Source organism: Carassius auratus, unplaced genomic scaffold (genome assembly GCF_003368295.1).
Source record: "Carassius auratus strain Wakin unplaced genomic scaffold, ASM336829v1 scaf_tig00215934, whole genome shotgun sequence".
NCBI lineage: Eukaryota > Metazoa > Chordata > Actinopteri > Cypriniformes > Cyprinidae > Carassius > Carassius auratus.
This window is the reverse complement of record NW_020528315.1, coordinates 82,889-108,482: the sequence shown is the minus strand read 5'-3', so window position 1 is coordinate 108,482 and position 25,594 is coordinate 82,889. Positions and strand designations below refer to the sequence as shown.

Sequence of the window (25,594 nt, the reverse complement as noted above, 5' to 3'; positions counted from 1 at the left end):
ACAGATGCACTGGACTCTCACCTCTGTTTGCACCATTGCTGGCCGTTGCGTTCTCAGCATTTTGACCGTCTGAAAGATATCCACCACACCCTCGTAGCGCATCCGCTCCAGCACGATGCTTAGTGTGATGAAGACCCCGGTCCGGCCCACACCGGCGCTGCATTGAGGAAAACACAAGCTTGTGTTAAAAAGGGCTCTGTGAAACTTTGTGAAACTGATGATGGTGCAGTGGAAAAGGGTCAGTTTGTTAGCATAAATGGTCATAAACCAATCACCCTGATTTAATGTTAAATATAAATAAATAAGTGGATTTGAAAATAAAAACTCAACTCAAAACTACTAAATATTAGTACACAAGTTTAATCAATTTATAATAAATAATAAATTAAATCAAAATACAAATCAAAATCAAATACAAAAACAAATTAAAGCTGCAAGCAGCGATGAACGGGCCCTCGCACCCGGGCTCACCGCAATCGTGTGGCTTTAGTAAAAAGGTGAAGGTGAGAAATATGCATTTCAAAACGTTAATATAAGTGGAATATGTCAAAGTCACTTATATGTGCCAATTTTCCAGTTGCCAATAGGTGGCACTATCATTATAGTGGAATATTGGCCTTCAGATGTGTTCAGGCTAGGAGTCTTATCGAACATGTGAAGTTTGGGGAATATCGAACATTTCAAGCCTGAGTTACAACAACTTCTCTTGCTGTGGCGAGACATCAAATTTTGTCATGGCGCCATGGACACGCCCTTTAACAAAATCTAAAAATCTCCACAACTTAACATTGCAAAGACCTTTAGATTAGACTGACCAAAATAAAATGTTGATGTCATAAAATTTCTTGGAGTAGTTCTTTGCAGTGTAAAACATGACACTTCCTGTTGCCAGCAGGTGGCGCTATGACTATGACTGAATATGGGCATGTAGATCTGTTAAGAGCAGAAGTCTTATCTAACATGTGAAGTTTGAGGCAGATTGGACATTGTATGTCTGAGTTACAGCAACTTCCTTTTTCATGGCGAAACATCGAAATTTGTCAGGCCGCCATGGACACGCCCTTTAACGAAACCTCAAGTCCTTCGCAATTTATTATCGCAAAGGGCTTTAGATTACACTGACCAAGTTTGGTGTTGATCTGAATAAATATCTAGGAGGAGTTCGTTAAAGTACAACCCCTGAAAATGGCCAAAACAACACTAATTTTGCAGAGAAAATTCGAAATAACTGACTTCCTGTTGGGATTCGGACTTCGTACCAAGAGACTTTTTCGTAGATATTGGTGTGTTACATGTGTGTACCAATTTTTGTACATGTACGTGAAACATAGCTCAAGGCGCACTCCGTTTAAAGTGTATACGCACTCCGTTGAAAGTGTATAGGTGGCGCTATTGAGCCATTTTGCCACACTCGATGGAATATTGGCCTTCAGATCTGTTCAGGCCAGGACCCTTATCACACAAGTGAAGTTTGGGCAAGATCGGACATTTTATGCCTGAGTTATAACATCTTTTATTCCCATGGCGAGACATCGAACTTCATCACGGCGCCATGGACACACCTTTTAACAAAAACTCAAGATCTTCACAACTAAACATCACACAGGTCTTTAGATTAGACTGACCACAAAAAATACATTTATGTCATAAAATTTCTAGGAGTAGTTTGTCGCAGTGTAAAATATGTAACTTCCTGTTGCCAATAGGTGGCGCTATGACTATAACTGAATATTGGCATGTAGATATGTTCAGGTCAAGAGTCTTATCCAACATGTGAAGTTTGGGGCAGATTGGACATTGTATGTCTGAGTTACAGCAACTTCCTTTTTCATGGCGAAACATCGAAATTTGTCAGGCCGCCATGGACCCGCCCTTTAACGAAACCTCAAGTCCTTCGCAATTTATTATCGCAAAGGGTTTTAGATTACACTGACCAAGTTTGGTGTTGATCTGAATAAATCTCTAGGAGGAGTTCGTTAAAGTACAACCCCTGAAAATGGCAAAAACAACAGCAATTTTGAAGGGAAAATTCAAAATAACCGACTTCCTGTTGGGATCCGGATTTCGTACCAACAGACTTTTTTGTAGGTATTGGAGTGTTACATGTGTGTACCAATTTTTGTACATGTACGTGAAACATAGCTCGAGGCGCACTCCGTTGAAAGTGTATAGGTGGCGCTATAGAGCCATTCTGCCACACCCGGTGGAATATTGGCCTGAAGATCTGTTCAGGCCAGGACTCTTATCACACATGTGAAGTTTGGGGAAGATCGGACATCTTATGCCTGAGTTATAACATCTTTTATTCGCATGGCGAGACATCGAACTTCGTCGCGGCGCCATGAACAAGCCTTTTAACGAAAACTCAAGATCTTCACAACTGAACATCGCACAGGCCTTTAGATTAGACTGACCACAAAAAAGACATTGATGTCATAAAATTTCTAGGAGTAGTTCGTCGCAGCGTAAAATATGTCACTTCCTGTTGCCAATAGGTGGCGCTATGACTATAACTGAATATGGGCATGTCAATCTGTTCAGGTTCGGAGTCTCATCAAACATGCGAAGTTTGGGGCAGATTGGTCATTGTATGTGTGAGTTATAGCAACTTCATTTTTCATGGCGAATCATCGAAATTCGCCAGGCCGCCACGGACACGCCCTTCAACGAAAAGTCAGGATCTTCGCAATTTAACATCGCAAAGGCCTTTAGATTAGGCATACCAAATTTGGTGTTGATTTGAAGAACTCTCTAGGAGGAGTTCGTTAAAATACAACACATGGAAATGACCAAAATTACACAAAATATGCTCATAATATTAAAAATAACCGACTTCCTGTTGGGTTTAGAATTTCGCTCCAAGAGTCTTTTTTGTAGGTATTGGTGTGTTACATATGTGTGCCAATTTTCGTGCATGTACGTGAAACATAGCTGGAAGGCTGTTGATTTTCTTGGTATAGGTGGCGCTGTCGAGCCATTTTGCCACACCCTCTTCTGAATCCTATATCAGACGAAAATTTTCACCAGGTTTGACGAGTGTGCAAAGTTTCATGACTTTTTGAGCATGTTAAAGCCCTCAAAAATGTGATTCATTCGGGAGAAGAAGAAGAAGAAGAAGAATAATAATAAATATAGCTGCAAGCAGCGATGGCGGGCTCAAGCCACCAATGCCATCGCCACCCCGGTGGCATCAGGTAAACTGTGCCCAGTGGGCACATGCATTCACATTATCCCTCTGGCAGTAAGGTTTTAAAGGATATGGCAGTTAAAGGGTTAATCCGAATCATCTAGACTTTAAAATCACATTCACAGAACAATATATATATATATATATATATATATATATATATATATATATATATATAACTTGAGTAACACTTTACAATAAGATTTCATTCATAAACATTATGTTAACATGAACAATATTTATATAGCATTCATTCATGTCAGTTAATATTCCAAACTTAAACATTAAAACATTGTTTTATTGTGATTTTTTTCCAAGCACATTTTACCAATTCCAAACCATATCAATCTTAATAACTACCATTAATTTTTATTTAATCATTTATGAGTGCTATACAATAGTCCAGGGAAGCTTGAAGAGAAAAACTCCTTATATTCATGTGCAGAATTATTAGGCATGTTTTCTTTTACAGATGAAATGCGCTAAAAAAGAGTTTTAACTCAAACTGTTTTAACTCAAAGTCGAAAATTATAAAAAACCCATGAGAAATATCAAACACAAATGCAATACAGAAATGGATAAGTTAAGACTTGACCATTGTACAAAAAATGCTGACTGGGTCATGAGGTCAGAAAAGAAGAAGAAAAAAACAGGTCAAGAAAAACTGACAAAAAGAATTGCAAAATAATTAGGAATTAATGTGAAGATTAATTTTTAGTCAATTCTGCAAGACAGACTTTCAGGAAAGGAGGTGGAATAAAAATGAGCTCCTAAATCTTAATCCCGGATTCTGGAAGATATATTCCTCATACCATCAGACAAGAGGAGGTGGTGCTGGTCCTTCACGAGTCCCTCTAATCGGTTCATAAAGCCTATATATAAAGTCTTAATATATAGTATTTCACAATACTTCATGGTATTCTAATTAAATAATTTTTTGGAATCTTAGATCTCTCAGAACCTGACACCGAGTAATTCTGAGACTCCAGGAAAGTGGCAGTTCTGTAAAATGTTGGCGCTGGAGACTAAATGCTCCCTGATAGTTTCACACCTAATTCATTTAACACACACACACACACACACACACACACACACACACACACATTACCCACAGTGACAGAGGGACAGAGTGACATCAGATGTATGATAGTTTTTTAATTTTCTATCATCCATATAGTCTTGTATAGTCATGAAACTATGCATATTTCCTCAGAATGACTTGTCTTCTATGTGTACATTTTTTTGAAGTGTTTAGAAGCTGCACTTAAAAAAAATAAAAGACATTTACTGGTTACTTTTTTACTGTTATTTCAAAAAATCACCACGACAAGACCATTCAAGCTATTCAAAATTCATCCGCACCTGTACTGTTAGATACATTCTTTAAACAGTGGTAAAAGAGGATGTGGTGCTGATCCTTCAAGAGTCACTCAAAACGTATCTGTCCATAAAGCCTATAAAGAATTATTCTTAATATACAGTTCACAATACTTCAGCTTGTTATTCTAATTAAGTGAGGGTCATTTTATCAGTAAAATACATAAAATTCATATTATTTTTCTTTGAAAGATTTCTATAAATGATTTAAATCATACTTGTTTCTACAATAATTATTTAAAAGTAATCCTATAGCTCCATCTGGTGGCCATTATTGGTACTAAGAATTGCAAGCTTGATTTATAAGTTATGATAGTTTTAATTTTATGCTGGCTCTTGAAAATGATAAAGCTATGAAACTTACTGTGCTTCCTTCAAATGATGACTTCTACGTATATAAAAATTATGAAGAGTTGGAATGAAAAATTTTAAAGATATAGTAAAGTTATTATAAAGTGTTACCAATGCATTTGCTAATGTTAACAAATTAGACATTATTTTACAGTGTTATCAAATCCCTTAAATGATTTGTAAGTGTTTTGTAATGATTTTATTAAACCTACAAGCATTTGTGAAAGTTCTGCTTGCATTACAGCTTAGTCTTGATCTGTGAGCTGAACAGATTTACTGTTACATCCATGAGATTATGTAAATTCAAATAAATATCATGTCACAGGATGTCAGAGGTCAGTATCAAATTAGTTTGAAATTATTATTTGCAGCACAAATAAGGTTTTTTAGGATTTTTAAAAATCCCTAAAACTGTCAGAAAAGGATAAGGCCTATAAGATTTCTATGTGAGTGGCTAAATTTTTTTGTTTTTATAATTATAATGCATAAACTATGAAACTATACAAAATGTATAAAAAAGTACAAGTTATTCTTTTCCGATGTTTTTTATTTATTTAAATTATTATTATTATTTTTTGGGGGGGATTTACATTTTAAAACATAAGCCTATGGCAATCATTCTAAACAGCTTGAATAAAACCTGTCAATATTTATTATAGACCACTATAACTGTGTATAATCTAACAAACAAGTTTATTATGAAAATAAAAGCGTGTACACCAGATAAATTGGACGATAAACAAATTGCTAACAATATATACTAGAGCATTTCTTAGGTTTTTAGGCGTTTAGATGCAGAAATGGACAAATCAAATGTAAAATCAAATGTAACTGATTTAATTAAATATAGATAACGTCTTGTTAGAGCAAAATAATAAATAAATACGTACACACATAAAAAAAAAGCCAAGATGAATGAGTTTAATTTTTTATATAGATTCAAATTGAAGACAGAAGCAGGTAAATGCAGTCACTTAATATTAAAATCCAGTAGATCCACTTCAGATTTATTTCTCAACAGTTTATGTTCACGTGGCTGTTTTCGTTTATATTAGCCAAGCTATTATGTATTTTGAAATAATCTTGTCCGTGATGTGTTCGTTCTTACGACGCAAGGCAGAATCCTGCAGCTCGAGAGATATGTTATTCTGCCAGTCGCGCTTTCAAATAGTCTTGCACACATAAACGGGTCACAAACACCTGTATTTAGCTCGTGTTGTGTTATAATGGATGTATTGTGTGCATTTATGGCAATAATTTATTTTAAAAAGCTCTTAAACAAGTTCGTTAAATTCGTTAGTTTTGAACTTGTGACACTGTGCGCGCTGATCGGAGGCAGTGATTTCAGATAGGCAGCCGCAAATATTTCATTTTCACACAAACAGTTCAAAAACATCTTAATTTAGCTCTTGGTGTGCTCTAATTGGTGAATTGTGTGATATCGCTGCAATACTTTATTTTTAATAGCTATAAAACAAGAATAATCTCGTTTTTTCTGAGCTCATCATTCCACACGCTCCTGCTCAGAGCGGTGATTCATCTCTCATGTTTCTCACGTATCACTGACCACACATCAATTATTAATGAGCCCTGACCTGATAATAATCACATATGTTGGTTTAGCTTGTCATTGTGAATTAAATCCAAGTATTTATTTGTATTTTAACCGATTTAAAATCGAAACCAAAAGACAGTCTCCTCCCTTTTTTAGTCCGGTAACTGAACCTGTAGGGGCGCTATTTCTCTCAGACAATGGAAGTCTAAGCACACACAGTCAAACAGAGGGACAGAGTGATATGAGATGTCTGACAGTTTTTTAATTTTCTGTTATCCATACAGTGTTGTAAAGTCATGAAACTATGCATATTTACTCAGAATAACTTTTTTTCTGTATGAAAAAAGGTTTTGAAGTGTTTGGAATTTAAAAATGCAGGAAAATTAATAATTCCATCTTTATTGTCATTTAAAAAAATCACCACGACAAAACCATCCAAGCTATCCAAAACCCATTCACAATTTAAGTTCCTCAATGTTTTTTCAACATGTAGACCAAGTTTGGTGTGTATAGTGTTACTCTCCTCTGAGCAGTATGCATTAATTCACAGCTAAATGTAAAAAACAATCCACATTCAAATCAAAATAGCCGACTTCCTGTTGGTCGTAGCTGATGACTGTGAATTAGAAAGTTGTCCGTCTTGATAAGAACAATTTTTCTACTGAGTTTGGTGTCTGTAGCTAAAACTAACCCCCTCACTTTTGACAAAAGGTGGCGCTATAGAGTGCCTCTTCCACGCCCTCGTATGAACTTTTGCCAGTGTCTAGCTGTCACTAATACTTATATGTGTTCTGAGTTTGATGAAATTCTAAGCATGTTATATGCCTCAAAATCACCTGAGAAGTATTCCAGTTTGACATGTTGCCACGGCAACAATATTTTTAGATATCAATATCCCCCCAGCAGATTTATATCGGCTGTGTTTTAACATTATTCTGATGAAGTTTGAAGCAAATCGAGTAAAAATAAGATGCTGAATTCAAAGCATTTTGAAAATGACACACTTCCTGCTGCCAGTTGGTGGCGCTATAACTTTGACTCCTAATAGTCACATATATGCGATCGACATCATACAATTAATAATCTGATGAAGTTTGATTAAAATTAGGAAATGTATGTGGATGGTATTAGACACTTCCTGTTTCTCAATTCTCGCCATAAATTCAACGCCTCGCTACGAGCAAACCGTTCGAGATATCAAAAATCCCCTGGCAATTTTTCATCCCCAATGTCTTGAGATCATGTTGACCGAGTTTGGTGGCAATCGAGTAAAAAACCTATGACAAGTATATCAAATTCCAGAGCATGCGCTTTTTACATAACTCTAAATAGCTGACTTCCTGTTGGGCGGAGCCTATGACATGCAATACGCAAGTTGTTCGGCACGATGAGATCTATATGTGTACTGAGTTTCATATTAATACATGCAAGTATGTGTGAGCTATACATCAACATTTATGACTGTGTTCCAGGGGGCGCCGTAGAGCCCCTGTGCCACGCCCGGGTCCCAACCTCTGCAGGCTCCTAAAGGCCACAGATCCAAAGGTGTGTGCAAATTTTCAAGAGTTTTTGAGTATGTTAAGGACTCCAAAAGCCCCCACAACTTTGACGATAAATATGAATAATAAACCCTAAATAGCCAACTTCCTGTTGGGCGGAGCCTATGATATGCAATACGAAAGTTGTTTGTATTGATGAGTTCTATATGTGTACCGAGTTTCGTACGTCTACGTACAAGTATGTATGATATATGGCCCTCCATATTCCAGGGGGCGCTGTAGAGCCCCTGTGCCACGCCCGTGTATCAGTCTCTGCCCGGCCCTAATGGCCGCAGGTTCCAATGTGTGTGCCAATTTTCAAGACTTTTTAAGCATGTTAAGGGCCCCAAAAGCCCCCGTAACGTTAGAAAAAAATAATAATAATAATAATAATAATAAAAAATAATCCTAAGGAAAACAATAGGGCTCTCGCCCTCCAGGCTTGAGCCCTAATAAAAAACAAAGCAGATACAAGAGGGTCCTCGCACCTCGGTGCTCGGGCCCTAACTACAACTCGTAAAATATAATGCAATTATCTAAAAATAAAATTTTTGATTTTGGTATTAAAAGAAGGTGTGGTTGGTCTAAAAAAAGTAATATAACTAAAGTAAATAATAAAATATAAATAAATACAAATAATAAAAGAACAACAAACAAACAAACAAAAATAAAAATGTGGATTTGAAAACAAAATCTTCACAATTTTCACCAGTTTATTCAATTAATAATAAATAATAAATAAAAGAACAACAAAACATTAATAAAATATTTAAAAACAACCAATAACTAATACAATACTAGTTATAGTATTAAATGTGATTTTGTTATTTAAGAAGATGTGGTTGGTCTAAGAAAATTATATATCAATAATAAATTATAAAATATAAAAATAATAAAAGAACAATAAATAAACAACAATTAAAACAAAAACTCAAAGGTACACTATTTTCCTGAGTTTAATCAATTTCTAATTCATGATAAATAAAATAAAATAAAAAATATTACAGATTAATAAAATATTAAATAAATTAGTAGCGTTGAAATTTTACGAACAAAAAAAAACTAATACTCAATACTACAAGTTTAATTCAAGTATTTATAAACAATAAATGAATTTTGGAATTAGATATTTGTGTGATTAGTCTAATAAAATAATAATTCTGGGAGATTTACATAAAAAAATCATAGCATTATGTCCATTCCTTCATCACACTGTAAGGGGAAGCTCCAGTGCATTGTGGGATACAGTTTTCCACACAGTGCGCTCTTGCACATTACACATACTGTATACTACACTATTTTTAAAGCCCTGGCTAGTATACTATTCTGTATTCACGCTATAGCCATCTATCTAAACAGCAGCAGAATAAATCAGACTCATTCAGTTCGAACAAACGTGCGCTTTAAGCTCGTCTCGCCATGACAGCGCTTCAAATAGACGAGTCTTAAGTCTGATTTTTCAAGGCTGCTTCATAAGCTGCTTTGGTGGCGAGCGATTTCACCAAGCCAACAATAATTGATATGACAACGGGCTTATTTCTCCCTTCGCCTCCACTTGGGAATCAAACGTGACAAACGGCTCGGGAAAGCATCTAACGGAGGCCTCTGATTGGCTGAGACAAGGAACCAATCACAGCACGGCTTTATAAATGATGTAACCTCGCAGGGAGAGTCGGGGAATCTAATGAAAAAGCACTTGGGAGTCTCACGACGGTGACTGTCAGGAAAACAAAACGCTTTTGACGTTTCTGTCCGTCCGAGCTGCCAGAATCCTCCAGAAAGGAGGCTGAAGAAAGGAGGAGAAAGAAAGAAGTGGCTCCGCTCTCAGACTTCAGCCCAAGCGCTGGTTAAATAGATAGACTTTCAGATCTGACAGGCGTGAAGACGCGCTGAATGAGAGGATTTACACTTCCATTCAGTCGACGTAATCATGCAATTAATGACAAAACCATGTGGCTCTATTAGATATGAAATCTGGGGGAGAGATGGATGGATGGATGGAGAGAGAGAGAGAGAGAGGAAGATTAAAGGAGGAGTTGAAAACTGTCAACCATCGTCCAAGACAAAAGAACCAAATGTAAAGAGCGTTTCCTGCAAAAATCAATAACTCAGTGGGAAAACATTCTTAAGACAAAATAAATTCAGCTTTAAATTTGTGTTTAATAATTTTAATTAAGCGTCCATTTATTTTTCTCATATAGGCCTACTGCAAAACAGGATTTTCTTCAGTATTTTTGTCATTTTCTAGGATAAATATTTAAAGATTCATAAATCAAATTATATTTACTATAAAATTAAAAGGTTATGACACAATAATATGAATTACTTTAAATACTTTATTCTCTCTCTCTCTTTATATAAATTCAAAAATATTTATTACAATAGATTTATTATCAGTATAATAAATTAGTATAACAATTACTATTAATATTATTTTATTGCTACACACACAGTAAAAGTATCATTATTATATAATTATATAAAATTCTTGCTATATTCTTAATAATAATTAAATTTTTATTATATTTAAAGGTTTTATATAAATGTAAAATGTAAATAATTTTATAATAAATAATGTAGAATAAATTATTAAATATTTCAAGTAATCCATTAATAATATTATAGTATTAACATATAAAACGATTATATATTATCCTTATTATGTATAATTATATAAAACTGTGTTCTTAATATTTGATATATTATATTATTATAATTATATATTTTATAGAAGTTGAAAAAACCTATATAATTCAAAATATATTTTTAATGATACATTATGAAGATATAATTTAATAATCTTACTATAGATTACAGTTTTTTTTCTGTGTAAGAAAATATATATTTACACTTATTTCTTAAACTCTGTTTTGTTTGTCAAATGAATTTATTTAGTGTCCAGTACAAATATCTAAACATTCATAAATCAAACAACATTTACTTGAGAAGCAAGATATTAAGTGCTCTTTTCTGAAGGATTGATCAAAATGAAGTGAGTTTAAGCTTAAAACGAGAACAAATAGTCAGAAAAATCAACTTCACTCAAAGGAGAAATTAGATTATATTTTCTAACCCTATTGGCTGATATTTGTTCTTGTTTTAAGAAAAAACTCACTTAACTTTGTTACATTTGTGTGGGAAAAATACGTCTGCTATTTTTGCTTCTCAAATAAATGTATCTTGGTTTTAAAATGTTTGGATATTTTTCCTGGAAAACAAGATGATGCAATGCAGTCAAGATCAGAAAAAAGACCAAAGACAGCATAAAAACGTCTCTTTGAAGGAGCCGCGGCGCCACATGAAGCACAAGCTGAAGACGGAGAGACCGAGAGACGGATGAGAGAGAAAAACAAGAGATAGACATCAAATTCCCGTAGCTCCAGAAACACCAAATATAGGTGTTTGACCCCAAAAATCAGCATCTCCTGAATGTTGATATCATTTAATTTAATTCACAGGCACATTTGTATTGGTGTTGAATGATCGAGATCCATGAACCCAAGATCATCTGTATAATGCACTGCTAGTTCCAAAAAAGAAGAAGAAAATGTATATGTGCGTGTAAAAATGACTGTAATAAATATATACAGTACAGTGGCATTGGAAAGTTTGGGAACCCCTTGCAGAATCTGTGAAAATATGCATAATTTTATCAAAAGAGAGATCATACTAAATGCATGTTATTTTTTATTTAAACCCTTTCCAGCAGTGACTTTATGATTTTGAGATCCATCTGTTCACACTGAGGACATTTGAGGGACTCAAACACAACTATTTAAAAAGATTCAAACGTTCACTGATGCTCCAGAAGGAAACAAGATGCATTAAGAGCTGTGTGAGGGTGTGAAAACTTTTGAACCAGATGAAAATGTCCACATCTATCTTATTTTGTTGAAATATTTTGTTTTCCAATTTAGTTCCTCTAGGCCTTCGTAAGCAACAGAAGATACTTGTATGTTTCCCGCAACGCAAATTAAGTACAATTTACCTTGATCTTCAAATTCCAAAAGTTTTCTCCCCCCAGCTCTTAATGCATCTTGTTTCCTTCTGGAGCATCAGTGAATGTGTGAATCTTTTTTAATAGTTGTGTTTGAGTCCCTCAAATGTCCTCAGTCTGAAAAGATGCATCTCAAAATCATAAAGTCCCTGCTGGAAAGGGTTCAAATAAGCAAAGATGCTGGAAAACTGAAGAAACTGCAGGAGCTTAAAGATTTTTCTGAAGAACGCTGCTCAGTTTAACTGTTCAGAACAAACAAGGGACTCATGCACAACCATCACAAAACAGAAAGACAGCCGAGGATCATCAGGGAACAGAAAACAGTACTAAGAACCAAGGGTTCACAAACTTTTGAACGTTTTTTTTTTTTTTTTTTAATTTCAGCAATTCTTTTTTGTCTTGTGGACTACATGTTAACATCTTTTATGTACAATATCTTACTCAGGACAGTACTAAATGAAATATAACATGCATTTAATTTGATCTCTCTTATTTTGATAAAAATATTCACATTTACACAGATTCTAAAAGGGGTGCCCAAACTTTTGGCATGCCACTGTATATGTGTGTTTATGTGCTCAGCTGAAAGGGCGACGGGATGCTTCCTCACCTGCAGTGGACAGAAATGGGCCCGTCCTGTCCAAACTGCTCCTTAGTTTTATGCACCTGTCCGATGAAGTCAATGAAGCCCTCTCCTGATTTAGGAACGCCCTGCTCCGGCCAATCGGTGAACTGGAACTGCCGAACGGTCCTGGACTGGCCGTCCTGAGAGATAAACACAAACACCAAGCGTCAGTCTCTTTCATTCCCACAATCCTTCACTGCACACAACAGCAGTGGATGGATGGCTTCATCTGGACGGAGGCGTGCCGATACGGGATTTAACCGGCCGGAGTGACTGTGCTGCTAATCGATGGGCTGGAGAAACCCTGATGGATGGAGTGGAGAGCGACGGCCAGGACAGAGAAACAAGCGATCGAAGGGAAGCTCAGGCAGAACCAGGCACAATTAAAGCCGAAAGGGCTGGAGATATTCACTCATCCCTACAGTCAGAGTCCGGCAGATCAAACACACTTAACCACAGTCCAACAACGAGGTTTCTGGATCACAACCGTTACACAGCAGACACAAAACAGAAACTCCTCTAGATTCCTGTCTCCTAATGCTGGTGTCTTTGGTTTTTGTTTGCATGTGCAGTTCGTTTTTGCTGCAACATAAGAAGGGTGAAAGAAGACGGCAGGACTGAACTCTGCGCACACACTACAGGGCCGAGTGATGTGTGTCCAATTGTGTGATTAAATACGTGACTTGTTTCCTGCAAAAGCCAGCATGGTGGTATCCCATCATGCCTCGGTCCAGGCCCCGCCTCCTCCAGTCGGCTCTGATTAAAGCTCTCTTTGATTCTTGCTGCAGTCTGATTACTGGAGAGCCGGCCTGGATGATTCAATCACAATTAAAGTGCTCGGCTGGAATGAGTGACGCTCGGGATGCTCATTTTGTCTTGGGCCCGTCCTCTCGTGTTCATGTGTCGACTGTCAGAGTGTTTCGCTTTAGAGGTTTGCCGGAAAGGCAACTCGACTGATGAGGGGTGAAGTAGTTAAGAGAGCGGTTCTGCTAGTGTTCGCTCTCTTGATGGGATATTCAGACATGTCTAGAGGAAGCTAACAGTATTTTGGCTCAGAATAGATAAAGAACAATATTGAACTGCATCATTTTTACCGAAAGCACTTTGTAAATGATATAAATCTGCAAGATGTGCTTCTGAAACGCTAGAAAAAAAATATTTTTGAGGCATGGTATAACCTTGTTTTTATGCCACAATATACGTCAATATTTACAGTCAATAGTGATTTTTGATTATTATTTAGAAATTATTAAATTTACTAAATACTATTAATGACGTTCATAAATATAATAAAAATAATAATTAAATAAAAACTATTATATAATGTAATAATGCTAAAAATATAAATCCAAACATGCAGGTAAATAGTGCTTGGCTTATATTTATATATATATTTTATATAAATAAATAATAATATACCATAGTATTACCATGTTTTTACCACATGATGTACATGATAAAATATTATAATGTATACAAAATAATCAATATATACACATATAAGAAATTAAAATACTCAAAATATAATTCAAGTTCAATTTTAATATTAATATAGGATTGCTAAACTATAAACTATAAACATTTTATTGTTTTTATATAAAATAAATATTTAATGTAAATAATATACACATAAATAATAATATTAATGTTTTCACCACATTATTTTTCATTTTTATTAGATATATGTCATGATAATACCATACATATAAATACAAAGACATATAAATGTGGTAATCACTCAATACTATGGTATACAGGAAAATACTGTGGCATTACCATGTTTTTCCCTTATGATGCCAAGAAAACACGATAAATTTTGAAGAAAACTTGGTATTCTGCCTTGGAGTACCAGGGTATGTAAAGTTTAATACCACAATATCAAAGTACTACAGTATTTCGATGATTTCATACATGGTACCATGATAATACTGTGTTTTTGGATACATCCCATGCTAATACCATGATAATCTTGGAAATACCTAGGATACTTTATGGTAGTCAATTGTATTTCCAAGAAACGCCCCAAAATAACACATCGAGGTACCATGCAAAAGTCTTACAAAAGGTAAATGAAGATGGAAATCATTCAGTAGCCAATATATGTTTGTTTTACTTCAGGACTCACCCGAGCATCTGTCACTTTGAACTCTCTGAGGATATACTGCGGCATGTTGTACTCCGCCATGGGATCCACCACAAAGTATTGATATCTAGCGGAGCGCTCCGCTGGCCAGTACTGGTGACACTTTTCCTGTGAAAATACACAAAAACATCATTAAATGACATGATCTGGAAGCTGAAAGCCATTGGATTTAAAGAAGAGGGACACTCACTCGTCCCATCTCCCTCAGTTTGGTCAGCATCACAACAATGGTAGAGTTGTTCTCCCACAACATCCTCCAGAAGTCTTCAGTGGTCTCCGCTAATGGGCCCTGAGTGGCTATATAAGCCCTCTGTTGTCTACAGCAAAGAGAAAGTGAGTCTCTGTGAATCAAGGTGCTTAAATGGACAAAATTAACAACTTTGGGTCACTTTGTCGCTGTTGTAGTACCTGTATCCATCAATGAAGCTGGAGTTGATATAGTCGGACCCCTCCAGTCCTCTGATGGGCTGCAGGCACACTCGAGTGGTCTCATAGGGCATGATGTTGACTAGCCGGTTTTTAAATTTGTTGCATGGCAGATTGGCACTTATGAATCTGGACGTATGGGCTTTGGAGTTCGCCAAACGCTGTGGGAAGAGAAAGAGAAACACGATTGATAAATCCAAGCCAATCTCTAAAACTCCAAATATTTACAGCTGAAAGGATTAGTTCACTTCAAGCATAAACATTTCCTCATAATCTATTCACCCCTATGTCATCCAATATATTAATGTCTTTCTTTCTTTAGTTTAAAACACATTTTTGAGAAAAAATTCCAGGATTTTTCTCCAAATAGTGGACTTCAATGTTGGCCAATGGGTTGAAGGTCCAAACTGCAGTTTCATTGCAGCCTTAAAGGGCTCTACATGAACCCAGTCATATACTTTTTAAACACAAATGCTCGTCTTGCACTAGCTCGAACTCATGCATTATGCAAACATGCACGTGTGATGTAGGTGGAAGTAAAGACCAAATGGAAATGCCATAAGTTCTGAAGTTTTTCTTTTTTAATCAGCATTTATAAAATATTGCAAACGTTTTGTAAAAGTCTGTAATGGAAACGCACCTAGTTTTTTTCCCTACCTTACTTACCAAAGTACAAAGTCGACAAATTAACCTCGCAAAACCACTATATGGAGAAAAATGAATCTTTTAAATAGAGTTTACTTTGGATATTTAGCCTTGAAGGACATTACTTGCTGCATGGGAATCTTTAACCGTTCTGACCCTTTATTTTTGGTTGTAATGCCTCTATTATTTCTCAGTTTCAGACTGTTTATAAATGGGCGAGACTGGGTGACCCAGTTTACGTGTGCTCGCAGGAAACCTGTCAATGCTTGTTGCTGTTATAATTACCAAAACCCCCATTTTTCATCCATCGGGTGGCATGAAACCCTTCTCTGAAACAATTGGAAAGAACTTTGGTGTAATGGGTCACTGTCACTTTTAGGAAGGCTCTTTTTATTCATATTCTGACTGGACACCACCGTTTTGTACGCGCACATACACCTTGTACTCTCGTGTCATGATCCAAATTAGAGCTTGTAACCATCAATTAACATCAACTGAGCCACAGAATGCGTAATTCTTCTCCGCTTTCTAGGTCAGTTGTCTGGAAGCATTTTCTCCTTTTAACTGGACGAGCCTGGCACATCTAGAAACTGTGCCGCACATTCTCTCTTCTGTTTTCGCCAGGTAATGCCTTTGCCCGGTTATAAATCCATTCAGTTCCCGCTCCAGGCCTAGTCTTTTTTTTCTCTTTCTTTCAGAAGCAGCCACTGGGTGTTTGTCTTTCCTTTGAGTAGCTTTCAAAGAGGGACCTGGAAGGGCATGAGGCATTCCGGTGGGAAGCGCCAGAAATGAACCGAGCTGTTGAAATCATAAGCATGCGCACATACACACTTTGGCTGGTTTAGCGGGTTTTGTGACATGGTTAGCCCTGTAGGTATCTTATTAGCACTTACACTTTCATTGTGTTGGGAATGTTTCTATCCCTCATGCTAACCATGTAAATGTGACAAATAAAAGTCATAAATTATGTGTTAGTTTATAATCTCTGATTACATAACAAAAGCTCTAAATGGTCAAAACAGCCTTTTCTGTTTTTTTTTTTCAGTTAGCGCTTTAGCTAACTAGTTAGAAGACTTTATTGCATACTGCTAATTTACATCACTAATTGATTTTTTTGCCATCTTATCATACCTCTAGCTGCTTAATTCGAAATCGTAGCACGTTGCTATTTAATTTTCTGCCTAGAATTGATGCTTTGCTAAACTTCTCTTGCTATATTGATGCTACTTCAGATTTTTTTCACAAGGAACATTTCTGAGCAGTTTGCAAAGCAATTTAGACATCATCTAGTTTGATGATCTCATGAATTGGACATTGCTAGCCTTGCTTTAGCAACACCAGATGCACAACCAAAGCCACGGTAAGGGTAAACCTGCAACCTTTAGCCTAAAAAGTGAAATGGCTAATGGTAACAGAAAGGAGGCTTCACTATGCCGAATAAACAGCTTTTTAAAGGAAACGGCTTATCATTAAATGAATCGACAGCCTATCTTCTAATCTTCAACATGTTTTAAACTAAACAATACTTTTGGATTTAACTTTTTTAGAGTTTACCAAGAAAAAAAAATGCTGTTTTATAAGAGTAGTCACTGACTTTTTGTGACAGATGGGCTTCAGCTTATGGCATTATCATTCATTCCTACAGTATCTGTGAACGATGTTTGAGTGTTGCGGATATTCATTGACGTTAAGGCTGTAATGTGACTGGTTATTAAAGGCACACATGATCCAAGTTACAAGTTCTCCAATATTAAGTAATACGGACCCTCTCATCTCCCTATAGTCAGACAATCTCTGGCACAACTCGATTTCTAAAATAGCACGTTTGACAACGCTACTCACTGAAAGAACTTTAATACGATTTTTAAAAATAGAAATGCTGCCAGGTCCCATCGTTAAATTAATTGGTTTGCCACCTCGCTAATGCTTCCAATGCTTCTCCCTGACTTGGTGAGGATTACTTTGTTCCAGGCTAAAGAGCAAAAAAACTGGAAAGAAGGAGAGCTTTTCAAGGTCTTGGAGGCCAGAAACCTGCAGGAGTGTTTCAGTCGCCAAATACAACCCACAGTCCCTCTCTGCTCATTAGTGAGCACATCACTTCTTCTCAACATCCGCCTTCATCGGGTGTTAATTACCCTTCCCACAATCCCTCTCTGGCTCTCTTCAACTTTCCGTCGTCTCTGTCACAACTAGACTTTCACATCTGTGTCTACAGTAACAAAACATGCTGCCAAGAGGTGTTGATTGTTACTAGAGGCTCTATCTGGCACGTTCGATGCTCTTGTGCCCTCCACAACAACATTTTCAAGATTATCTGACAAGATGTAATTAAAGATGACTAGTTGCAACACAATAAACATACTCATATTTTCATGTGTCTTGCGGTTACCTTAAACTCCAGCTCCATGCCACTAACGTGCTCTCCGGTCTCCACCTGCGCCAGCTTCTGGATGTAGGAGAAGAGGCTTCGTGCCGCCACCTCTGTATTCCCGCAGGCGACGGCCTCCAGGAGGGCATCATGGATGAAGCTGTACTGGTCTTCTGTCTGCACCATGTAGTTCCTCTGGGAGCGCATGAGGGTCACGTGACCGTAGATGTCCACCGTCTTCTCGTGCTTGATGCGCTCTAGCATGGCGTCAATCACGATGAAGCAGCCTGTGCGGCCCACACCAGCACTGAAAACACACAAGCCAGAGATGAAAATTGCAGGAGAGTTTGGTTTCTTGGTTTCTCAGGTGCCGAATTTTTCCAGTTTAACGGCATTAACATTTTTTAATCCAGTAAATACAGGGGTGGAGCTAGGGTTGGCCTCCTCACTCACAACTGCTGCTTCTATCTATTATTTTTTTCTTAACAAGAACTGCATTTATTTAGACACGGAATAACTTTTGACCACAAATGGGAGACTCTTCAGACGTCAGCACAAGGTATGAGTCAAATAAGGGCAGAAACTGTACAGGTGATGAGGAGCTTCAATAAAACAACAGTCAGATGAGATGTTGTCGGGCCATATCTCAGTAAAAATGAATTATCCTGTCCTGTCAGCTGTTAGACTATGAATATAGCGCGTGCTCTTCAATTGCACACACAAATACTGCAGCACACACTGTAGCCTATATTATTTTATATTAACATGCAAATGAAACTAAGAGCATGCATGTCCGATCCACATCACTTTCAGCAGTGGCAGCTCTTAAAGGTCCCATGACATGGATTATTTCCTTTTCTTTAAATGCTTTTTAATGTTTCCTTAGGTGTATTTATATTGTTAGTATGCTATTTACATTTAAAATTTAGAAATAAAAAGCATTTTTATATCCTGATATGAGCCCTCTGGCTTGATTGCTTTGTTTTAAGGGGCGTGTCTGCTGCAAGACTCAGAGTAACCGACAACTGTTGTGATTGGCTGACATCTTTGCATACGAAATGCGTATTACATGTGAAACCCCTCTCATATATATATATATTTTACTATTACAGCTGTCGAGATTAACGAATCGTGGAAGTGTTGATTATATAATAATTTTTTCGATCTTTTCCCATCACATGAAAGGCTGCAGTGATGAGCATTGAGTAGACAGAGTCTGTTTATCGCCTGGATGCAGTGATCTCGTCATTATTGCAACACGTTTTCTTCACAAAATGCTTTCACCACAACTAACAGCAAACACATGAATACAGTAAGACAGCTTTGTTGTGAAGCATAACAGCGTCATTCATTGTAACGGCAGTTTGGGCAAGTGTGCAGATATACTCGCGATGTGTGACCGCTCCGAAAAAATAAAGGGAGCTATTTTTGATCGCTCTCTGTAGTAAAATCACAATTTAAATAACAGATTTGTTTCATGCTACTAAGAGAAACAACGTGAAGTTGATCGTTTAGTCACTGGCTTCATTCACTGATACATAAACAGTATTAAACGATTTAGAAAGTAAGTCTGTGTGAACTTGAATAATTAGCTACACATCAGAAATCACTGATCACAGATCAGGCATTAATGAACACTGTTACTCACTGTTTGTGCCGGTGCCGTTGAATCCATATCATAAAAGTCTGTTTGAAACGCCTGTGCTGACATTGCGACTGAATTATATGTAAATATTTGGGCGGGCAGAGCAGAGGAAGGGGAGGTAACCTTTCTCCTTACAACTTCACAAGGAGGAGATTCAAGATCAGCCCGGTTGAGCTTCCATTTTCTCAAAGGCAGAGAAAGATAGCAAAATCTCGATTTACACAGATTAAAATTTCTAGAAACTTGGGAACCATATACAGGCTAGGGGAACTCATATTAATGTTAAAAAACCTCAGAAATGTTCATGTCATAGGAGCTTTAAAGTAACAGCACCCAAATAACCTAATAACCCAGCGGCTGTGATGTCTCTTCATCAAAGTATAAAATAAAAAAAGAAGAAATTAATAATAATAATAATAATACATTTAATTTAGATTTTAGTGTTTGAAAATTTATTCAATTTCATACTTGCTCAGGTAAAGGGCACAGGGAAATATGACATTTATTATAATGCATTTAATTGAAGATTGTTTTAAGTTTTTTCAAATTAGAAGGCTTTTAGTCTTGACAAGTAGGAGCTGGGTTCAGACCTGCAGTGGGCGATGATGGGGCCAGCGTCCGGTGGATTGCAGGTCTTCACCCTCCTGAGGAAGGCCAGGAATGGAGTGGGGTACTCGGGAACGCCGTGGTCCGGCCAGGCGGTGAACTGGAACTGGCGAACCTCTCGCTTTTCACTGGAACCATTCTGAAACAAGAGCAAGTGCTTTGACGCCAAGTTGCATGCATGCACAGGAATAAATCTTACCGGTGATAAATCTAGCCCTTGTTCCAGCAATGCATGATTTAATCATGTAAGCATGAGATCATGGAGTTGTCTAGTAGTTCAAGGTTCTTACATGTCAGTGTCATAAATATGCTATGTTCGGGAATCGCCTTGTGTCACCAAAATGTCTTCTACAGTGTATTTCAACAAAACAAGGCAGCCAGGAACATGTCTGCCACAGAGGAGATTTGGTTAAGAAGAGGGAGAGACATCAGCGTCCTGCTAGTTCTCGCTGCTAGCATTTATTTCTCATCTTGGACGTCTTTAAAGGGAGGTTTTGCATTTCAATGTCGCTGCTGTTCCAACAGAGGCTCCTTTTGAATAAATGAATAAATAAACGATGTAATTGAGAGCAAACTGGCCCAGTTTTGCCAGATACTTTTTTTTTCTTCCTCTGTCTGTCTTCTGCAGGCTGTTTCTCCGCAGTGAATGGGCTTGTGCAGGATTGTCTTTAAGAATTCATGACTCTGGGTTGACTGTGTGTGTGAGACTGCATGATATGCGCACACATAAATACACCTCGCTGTTCCAGCAAGTGTGTGTGTAAGGGTTGTAAGCAAACTCTGACTATTCAAGCCTAGCAATGCAATACAACAACTGTGGTGCAACAAAACACACCTCATCTGTATTCGAAGATGTCCCTCCAGTAAAAGAGAGAAAAGAGCCATGCGAAGACCAGCGAAGCGCAAGACAATTTAATTGCTCAGGTGATCTCTTCTGAAACAAGTGGATTACTGGGACAAAGATCCAATAACTCTCTGTGCTGTCTAGGAGAATCAGTTGAGATGTTGAAGAGATCTCATTTCTCTTTTCAGGGGATTTAAACAAAAGCTTCATCCCGTAACCATAAGCATGCTTTTCATGCTCTGTACGACAGTCTCTCTTTAATCAATGCTTCTGTTTGTGTCTTACGGGCGCCCTTCACTACAGTAAAAGCTCAATCCATTTTAATTCATGTTACGGTCTGACTGTGCAACTGGCTGACCCTTCTCTACTTCTCTCCCTCGCTCCCAACCACTTCATGTTTACTTGACCGCTGCGCCGTCTGGGATGCCAATTTTGCATGGAGTCGTTTTGCTTTGGCCACTTAGCTAAGTGCCTCTCTTTGGCAGGCGTAGCATTAAAAGATGATGGATGTGGAATGAGGAGATTATAAAAAACAGGCGTGTGTGTTGATGTACACGGTCGAGATGAGAACACTAGGAGGGTTTCAGAAAAATTTTCCCGTTTGCAATCATCCTGGTTTGTGTATGTTTGTCAGAGTCTGAAAGCCAAACTGTGTAATGTGTCTGCTCTAGGGTCCACAGGGAAATAAGAGGCCCATGCACAACGATAAACTCTTGAGAACATCTAAAGCAAAGTGTTCCTAGGAAAGGGAGTACATTTGATCAGAAACACCCATTGTAGACTGGGGTGTCCAATCCTGCTCCTGAAAAGCCAAGGTCTTGTAGAATTTGCCTGGAAGTTGCGAACAATTCACCCCAAATAAATAAAAAAATAACCTATAATTTACTCACCCTCAAACAATCCTAGGTGTATATGAATTTGGCCTATCCAAATTCAATAATAGGCCAATATTTTGAAGCCCCCAAAAAAGTGCATCCATCCATCATAAAAAATATGCTCTTTATGACTCAGGGGGTTAATAAAGACCTTCTGAAGTGAATTGATGCATTTGTGTGAGAAAAATATCAATATTCAAAACTTTAAACGGTAATCTCCAGTTTTCGCTAACTTACGTATGCAGTTGCATGTAGATATAGTGCAACCTCTGGTAAGAATATGCTTGAGAAGAACAAAGTTTTGATAAAAACAAAGGTTAACCAGACTCCTTTTAGCTTATATCGAAAACCATTTTTTTTTTTACAAATTCTGGTAAATTATCGAGCAATTTAAATTTTTGGGTGAACTATCCCCAATTAGGGTTGAAGCTAAACTCTGTAGGGTGTTGGGCCTTCGGGAGCAGGATTAGTCACCCCTGCTGTAGCTGAAACTGTTCAAACTGAGGTTACCTAAAAGTCTTACCTTGTGTAGAGAGAAGGTGCGCACACAGAAAGTGGCGAGTTCGATGGTGTCCAGGAGCGTCACTTGGATCATACCGTAGGTCTCCGTCCCTCTACTCGGCCAGTACTGGTCACACTTTATCTGCAGGGGGTGAGTGAACGTTAATAAACTTTATATCTTTCATGTACTGAATTGAATTGCTTTTATTCAAAGTGCATTCAGGCTAACAGTTTTTACCTAACATGTGTTCCCTGGGAATCAAACCCACAACCTTTTGCATTGCTAAGGCAATGCTCCTATGGGTTTAGCGGTCTTTTCTGGAGGTCGTTGACTCGGATATCTCTATGCAAATACCTTCTGAATTTCAGTGTGCTGAAGAATTACGGTGCTATTGAACTAAATCCCACCAAGATTGAATCAAATAATTGTCTGGGAGCCCTTTACAAAGACATTAGATTTATTTGGATTTTTGACATGAGAAGAAGTAAGACTCCTAACAGTCTCCGAACTGATTCATAAATAACGACTCCGTTCTGGGGGTTCACACCTGGAATCTCAAACCCTTCCCGTCTACCCACGTCACATCAGTTACCCAGGCATAATGTTTTTCTTCCCTCGTCCGACACCTGGCACATTGACAGACCTGCCCTGGCCTGCTGTGAAGATGCACTCAATATGGAGCATGGCGAGCTGTCGGGCTGCCCCCCCCGTGCCCTGATGTGATGTGACAGCTCCCTGCTTCAAAAATGTGCAGGTTTAATGCTTTTTTTGCACTTATGCTGCAGATTGAACTGCTCACTCTGATCGCATCTGACAGAGCTCTAATATGCCATGTGGCGCCTGCTAAGATGGTGAGAGAGAGTGAGAGGGGGTGTCCTGAGATATTGACGGAGTTTGCTGAGCCTGACAGTCTAGGGTGTGACGGAAATCGTCTTCGATGAACTTCCAGACGTCACGGATGAGGGAGTCTTCAAGATGAGGGATTCTTGACTTCCTCTTTCTGTCTCGCACTCCATTTTTGGTGGTAAATGGGCCGAACTGCCCCCCGATAGAGCCGAGAGATGATTCCTGGTTGTTATCGGAGAGCCCTTTCCTTATTTCTCTCCATTTTTCTCCATCCTTTCTGCTCACCCACTCAACCGGCAATGGCATTTCAACTGGAATAATGTCAATTTGTTCAGTATGAAGCTCAGTCTTTTTAACAAGACTAAAAGAGACGGCCTATTATCTTCTTAGGGACTATTAGCTCCCTTCCACAACCTAGTGAGCTGCCTAGCCAGACAGTTTTTTTAAGACATTACCGGCACGCTCCAGATGTTAAGGTTGTTTCATAATGAAAGATACCTTCTTTTGGCAAAACTGAATGTGCTTTTCTGTGGAGAAGACAATCCCAGAATGCACTGAAAACCAATATTTACAAAATAAAAAATTGAACATTTTACCAATTATTTTCTTGTACTGAAATTTTTTTTATGCCTGTGAGGATCATGTTGTTAGCTTAGCAAAATGCTACTTCAATATTCTCTCATATAGGATTTGTTTGTGACACCCATGTATTGTATTCCTGATTATTGCAATCTAAGGCCCCATTTCTGATAGTTTGCTACATTGGAAGACAGGAAGCAATACAGCTTATTAGCTTTTAAAAAGAGCTAATAAGAGCTAAATTGTTTTTGTTTAGCCTCACCCTTGACTTCTCTTCCAGTCTGGTCATCATGACCACGGTGGCGGCTCGTTGCTCCCACACCATTCTCCAAAAGTCTCCGAAGGTCTCTGGCAGCGGTCCCTGTGTGGCTATGTATGCGTTCTGCTTCCTGTAGCCATCAATGTAGTTAGCATTGATGTAGTCGCTGCCTGTGATACCTTGAAACGAAGTAAGAAGGTTAATAACTGTGAAAGTTAGAGCCGGATTGACAGACATGTTTGCTTTTCAAGGGAAGTTTCATGAAAAAGAAGGATTTTGACCGATGCTATTGTTACATAACACAAAGCTAACGCAGCGTTTATGATACAGAACTATCAGCAAATCATGAACATATAACCATTTACATTGATAAATTGACATGTATTGTGTAAAACAGCCCTCAGTGCACATGCAAACTTCTTGTAAAATACACTACAGATGTTTCTGGTGCAAGAAAACATGACTAACATTACTTGTCGACTTCAAAAGTGTGGTTTTATACCCCTGTTTCTAGACAGTTCCAAAATGGCTGACGATGTTGTTGTGCGAGTCTCTTAACTTGTGAAAAACTTGCAGCTCCAATAACATGATATACAGTCACAGTCTGGTAAGAGGCTATTGCAGAGCTTGTGACAGATATCCATCACAGAAAATAATCCCCATGAAAGAAAAGCCATCAAGCCCCTTCGCAGCTTTTTCTCACTTCCTTCCAGCTTTTTCAGCCCTGTCTAGCTCTCTGAGGGCCGGCCAACAGCATCCACTGCAACTGATTTAGGACCAGATGCTATACGATGGAATTAGGCTGGACTAGGAGTAAATCAGCAAGCAGAACCCACGCCGGACCCCGTCTCGCTCTCTTTCTGCCATCGCTCTGGGCGGCCCGCAGTAAATCTCCCATTAAGCAGCCAAACATTCTCCTGCCTAAGCTCAGGATCGGTGAGGCAGCGGGAACAGAAGTAAAGCCCTTGTGTGCCACTGCTAGATAATAATCTTGCGGTCTAGGTCTTGAGACCTCTCAAGACCACATAAATATGGCCATGGCCCTCGAAATTGGAATTTTCGGGTCTTTAGGGTTAGTACCGGTTCTGGATCTGGACCTTAAAGCTATTTAGTTTTGGTAATATGCAATTCTCACAATTCTCATAATAATAGAGGTAATTTAACAAGGCAGTTACAGGAAGTGAAAATGAAATGTATAGATGAATTGCTTATAAATCAGCATTTTA

The 25,594-nt window shown here is 37.9% G+C and overlaps 1 protein-coding gene across 21 annotated transcripts in view; it reads right to left on the bottom strand.

The window, feature by feature from the left end:
• LOC113096454 (receptor-type tyrosine-protein phosphatase S-like) overlaps nt 1-25,594 on the bottom strand; it is a 78,093-nt gene that overhangs the window by 4,539 nt on the left and 47,960 nt on the right. For all 21 annotated transcript variants that reach the window (XM_026261840.1, XM_026261842.1, XM_026261841.1 and 18 more), the window contains 9 exons: nt 24,372-24,547; nt 22,706-22,825; nt 20,448-20,602; nt 18,234-18,519; nt 15,182-15,360; nt 14,964-15,090; nt 14,756-14,881; nt 12,616-12,770; nt 22-157 (listed from right to left, as the gene is read on the bottom strand). In XM_026261840.1, coding sequence (XP_026117625.1) covers nt 22-157; nt 12,616-12,770; nt 14,756-14,881; nt 14,964-15,090; nt 15,182-15,360; nt 18,234-18,519; nt 20,448-20,602; nt 22,706-22,825; nt 24,372-24,547 — 1,460 coding nt within the window. The remainder of the gene's footprint in view (nt 1-21; nt 158-12,615; nt 12,771-14,755; nt 14,882-14,963; nt 15,091-15,181; nt 15,361-18,233; nt 18,520-20,447; nt 20,603-22,705; nt 22,826-24,371; nt 24,548-25,594) is intronic.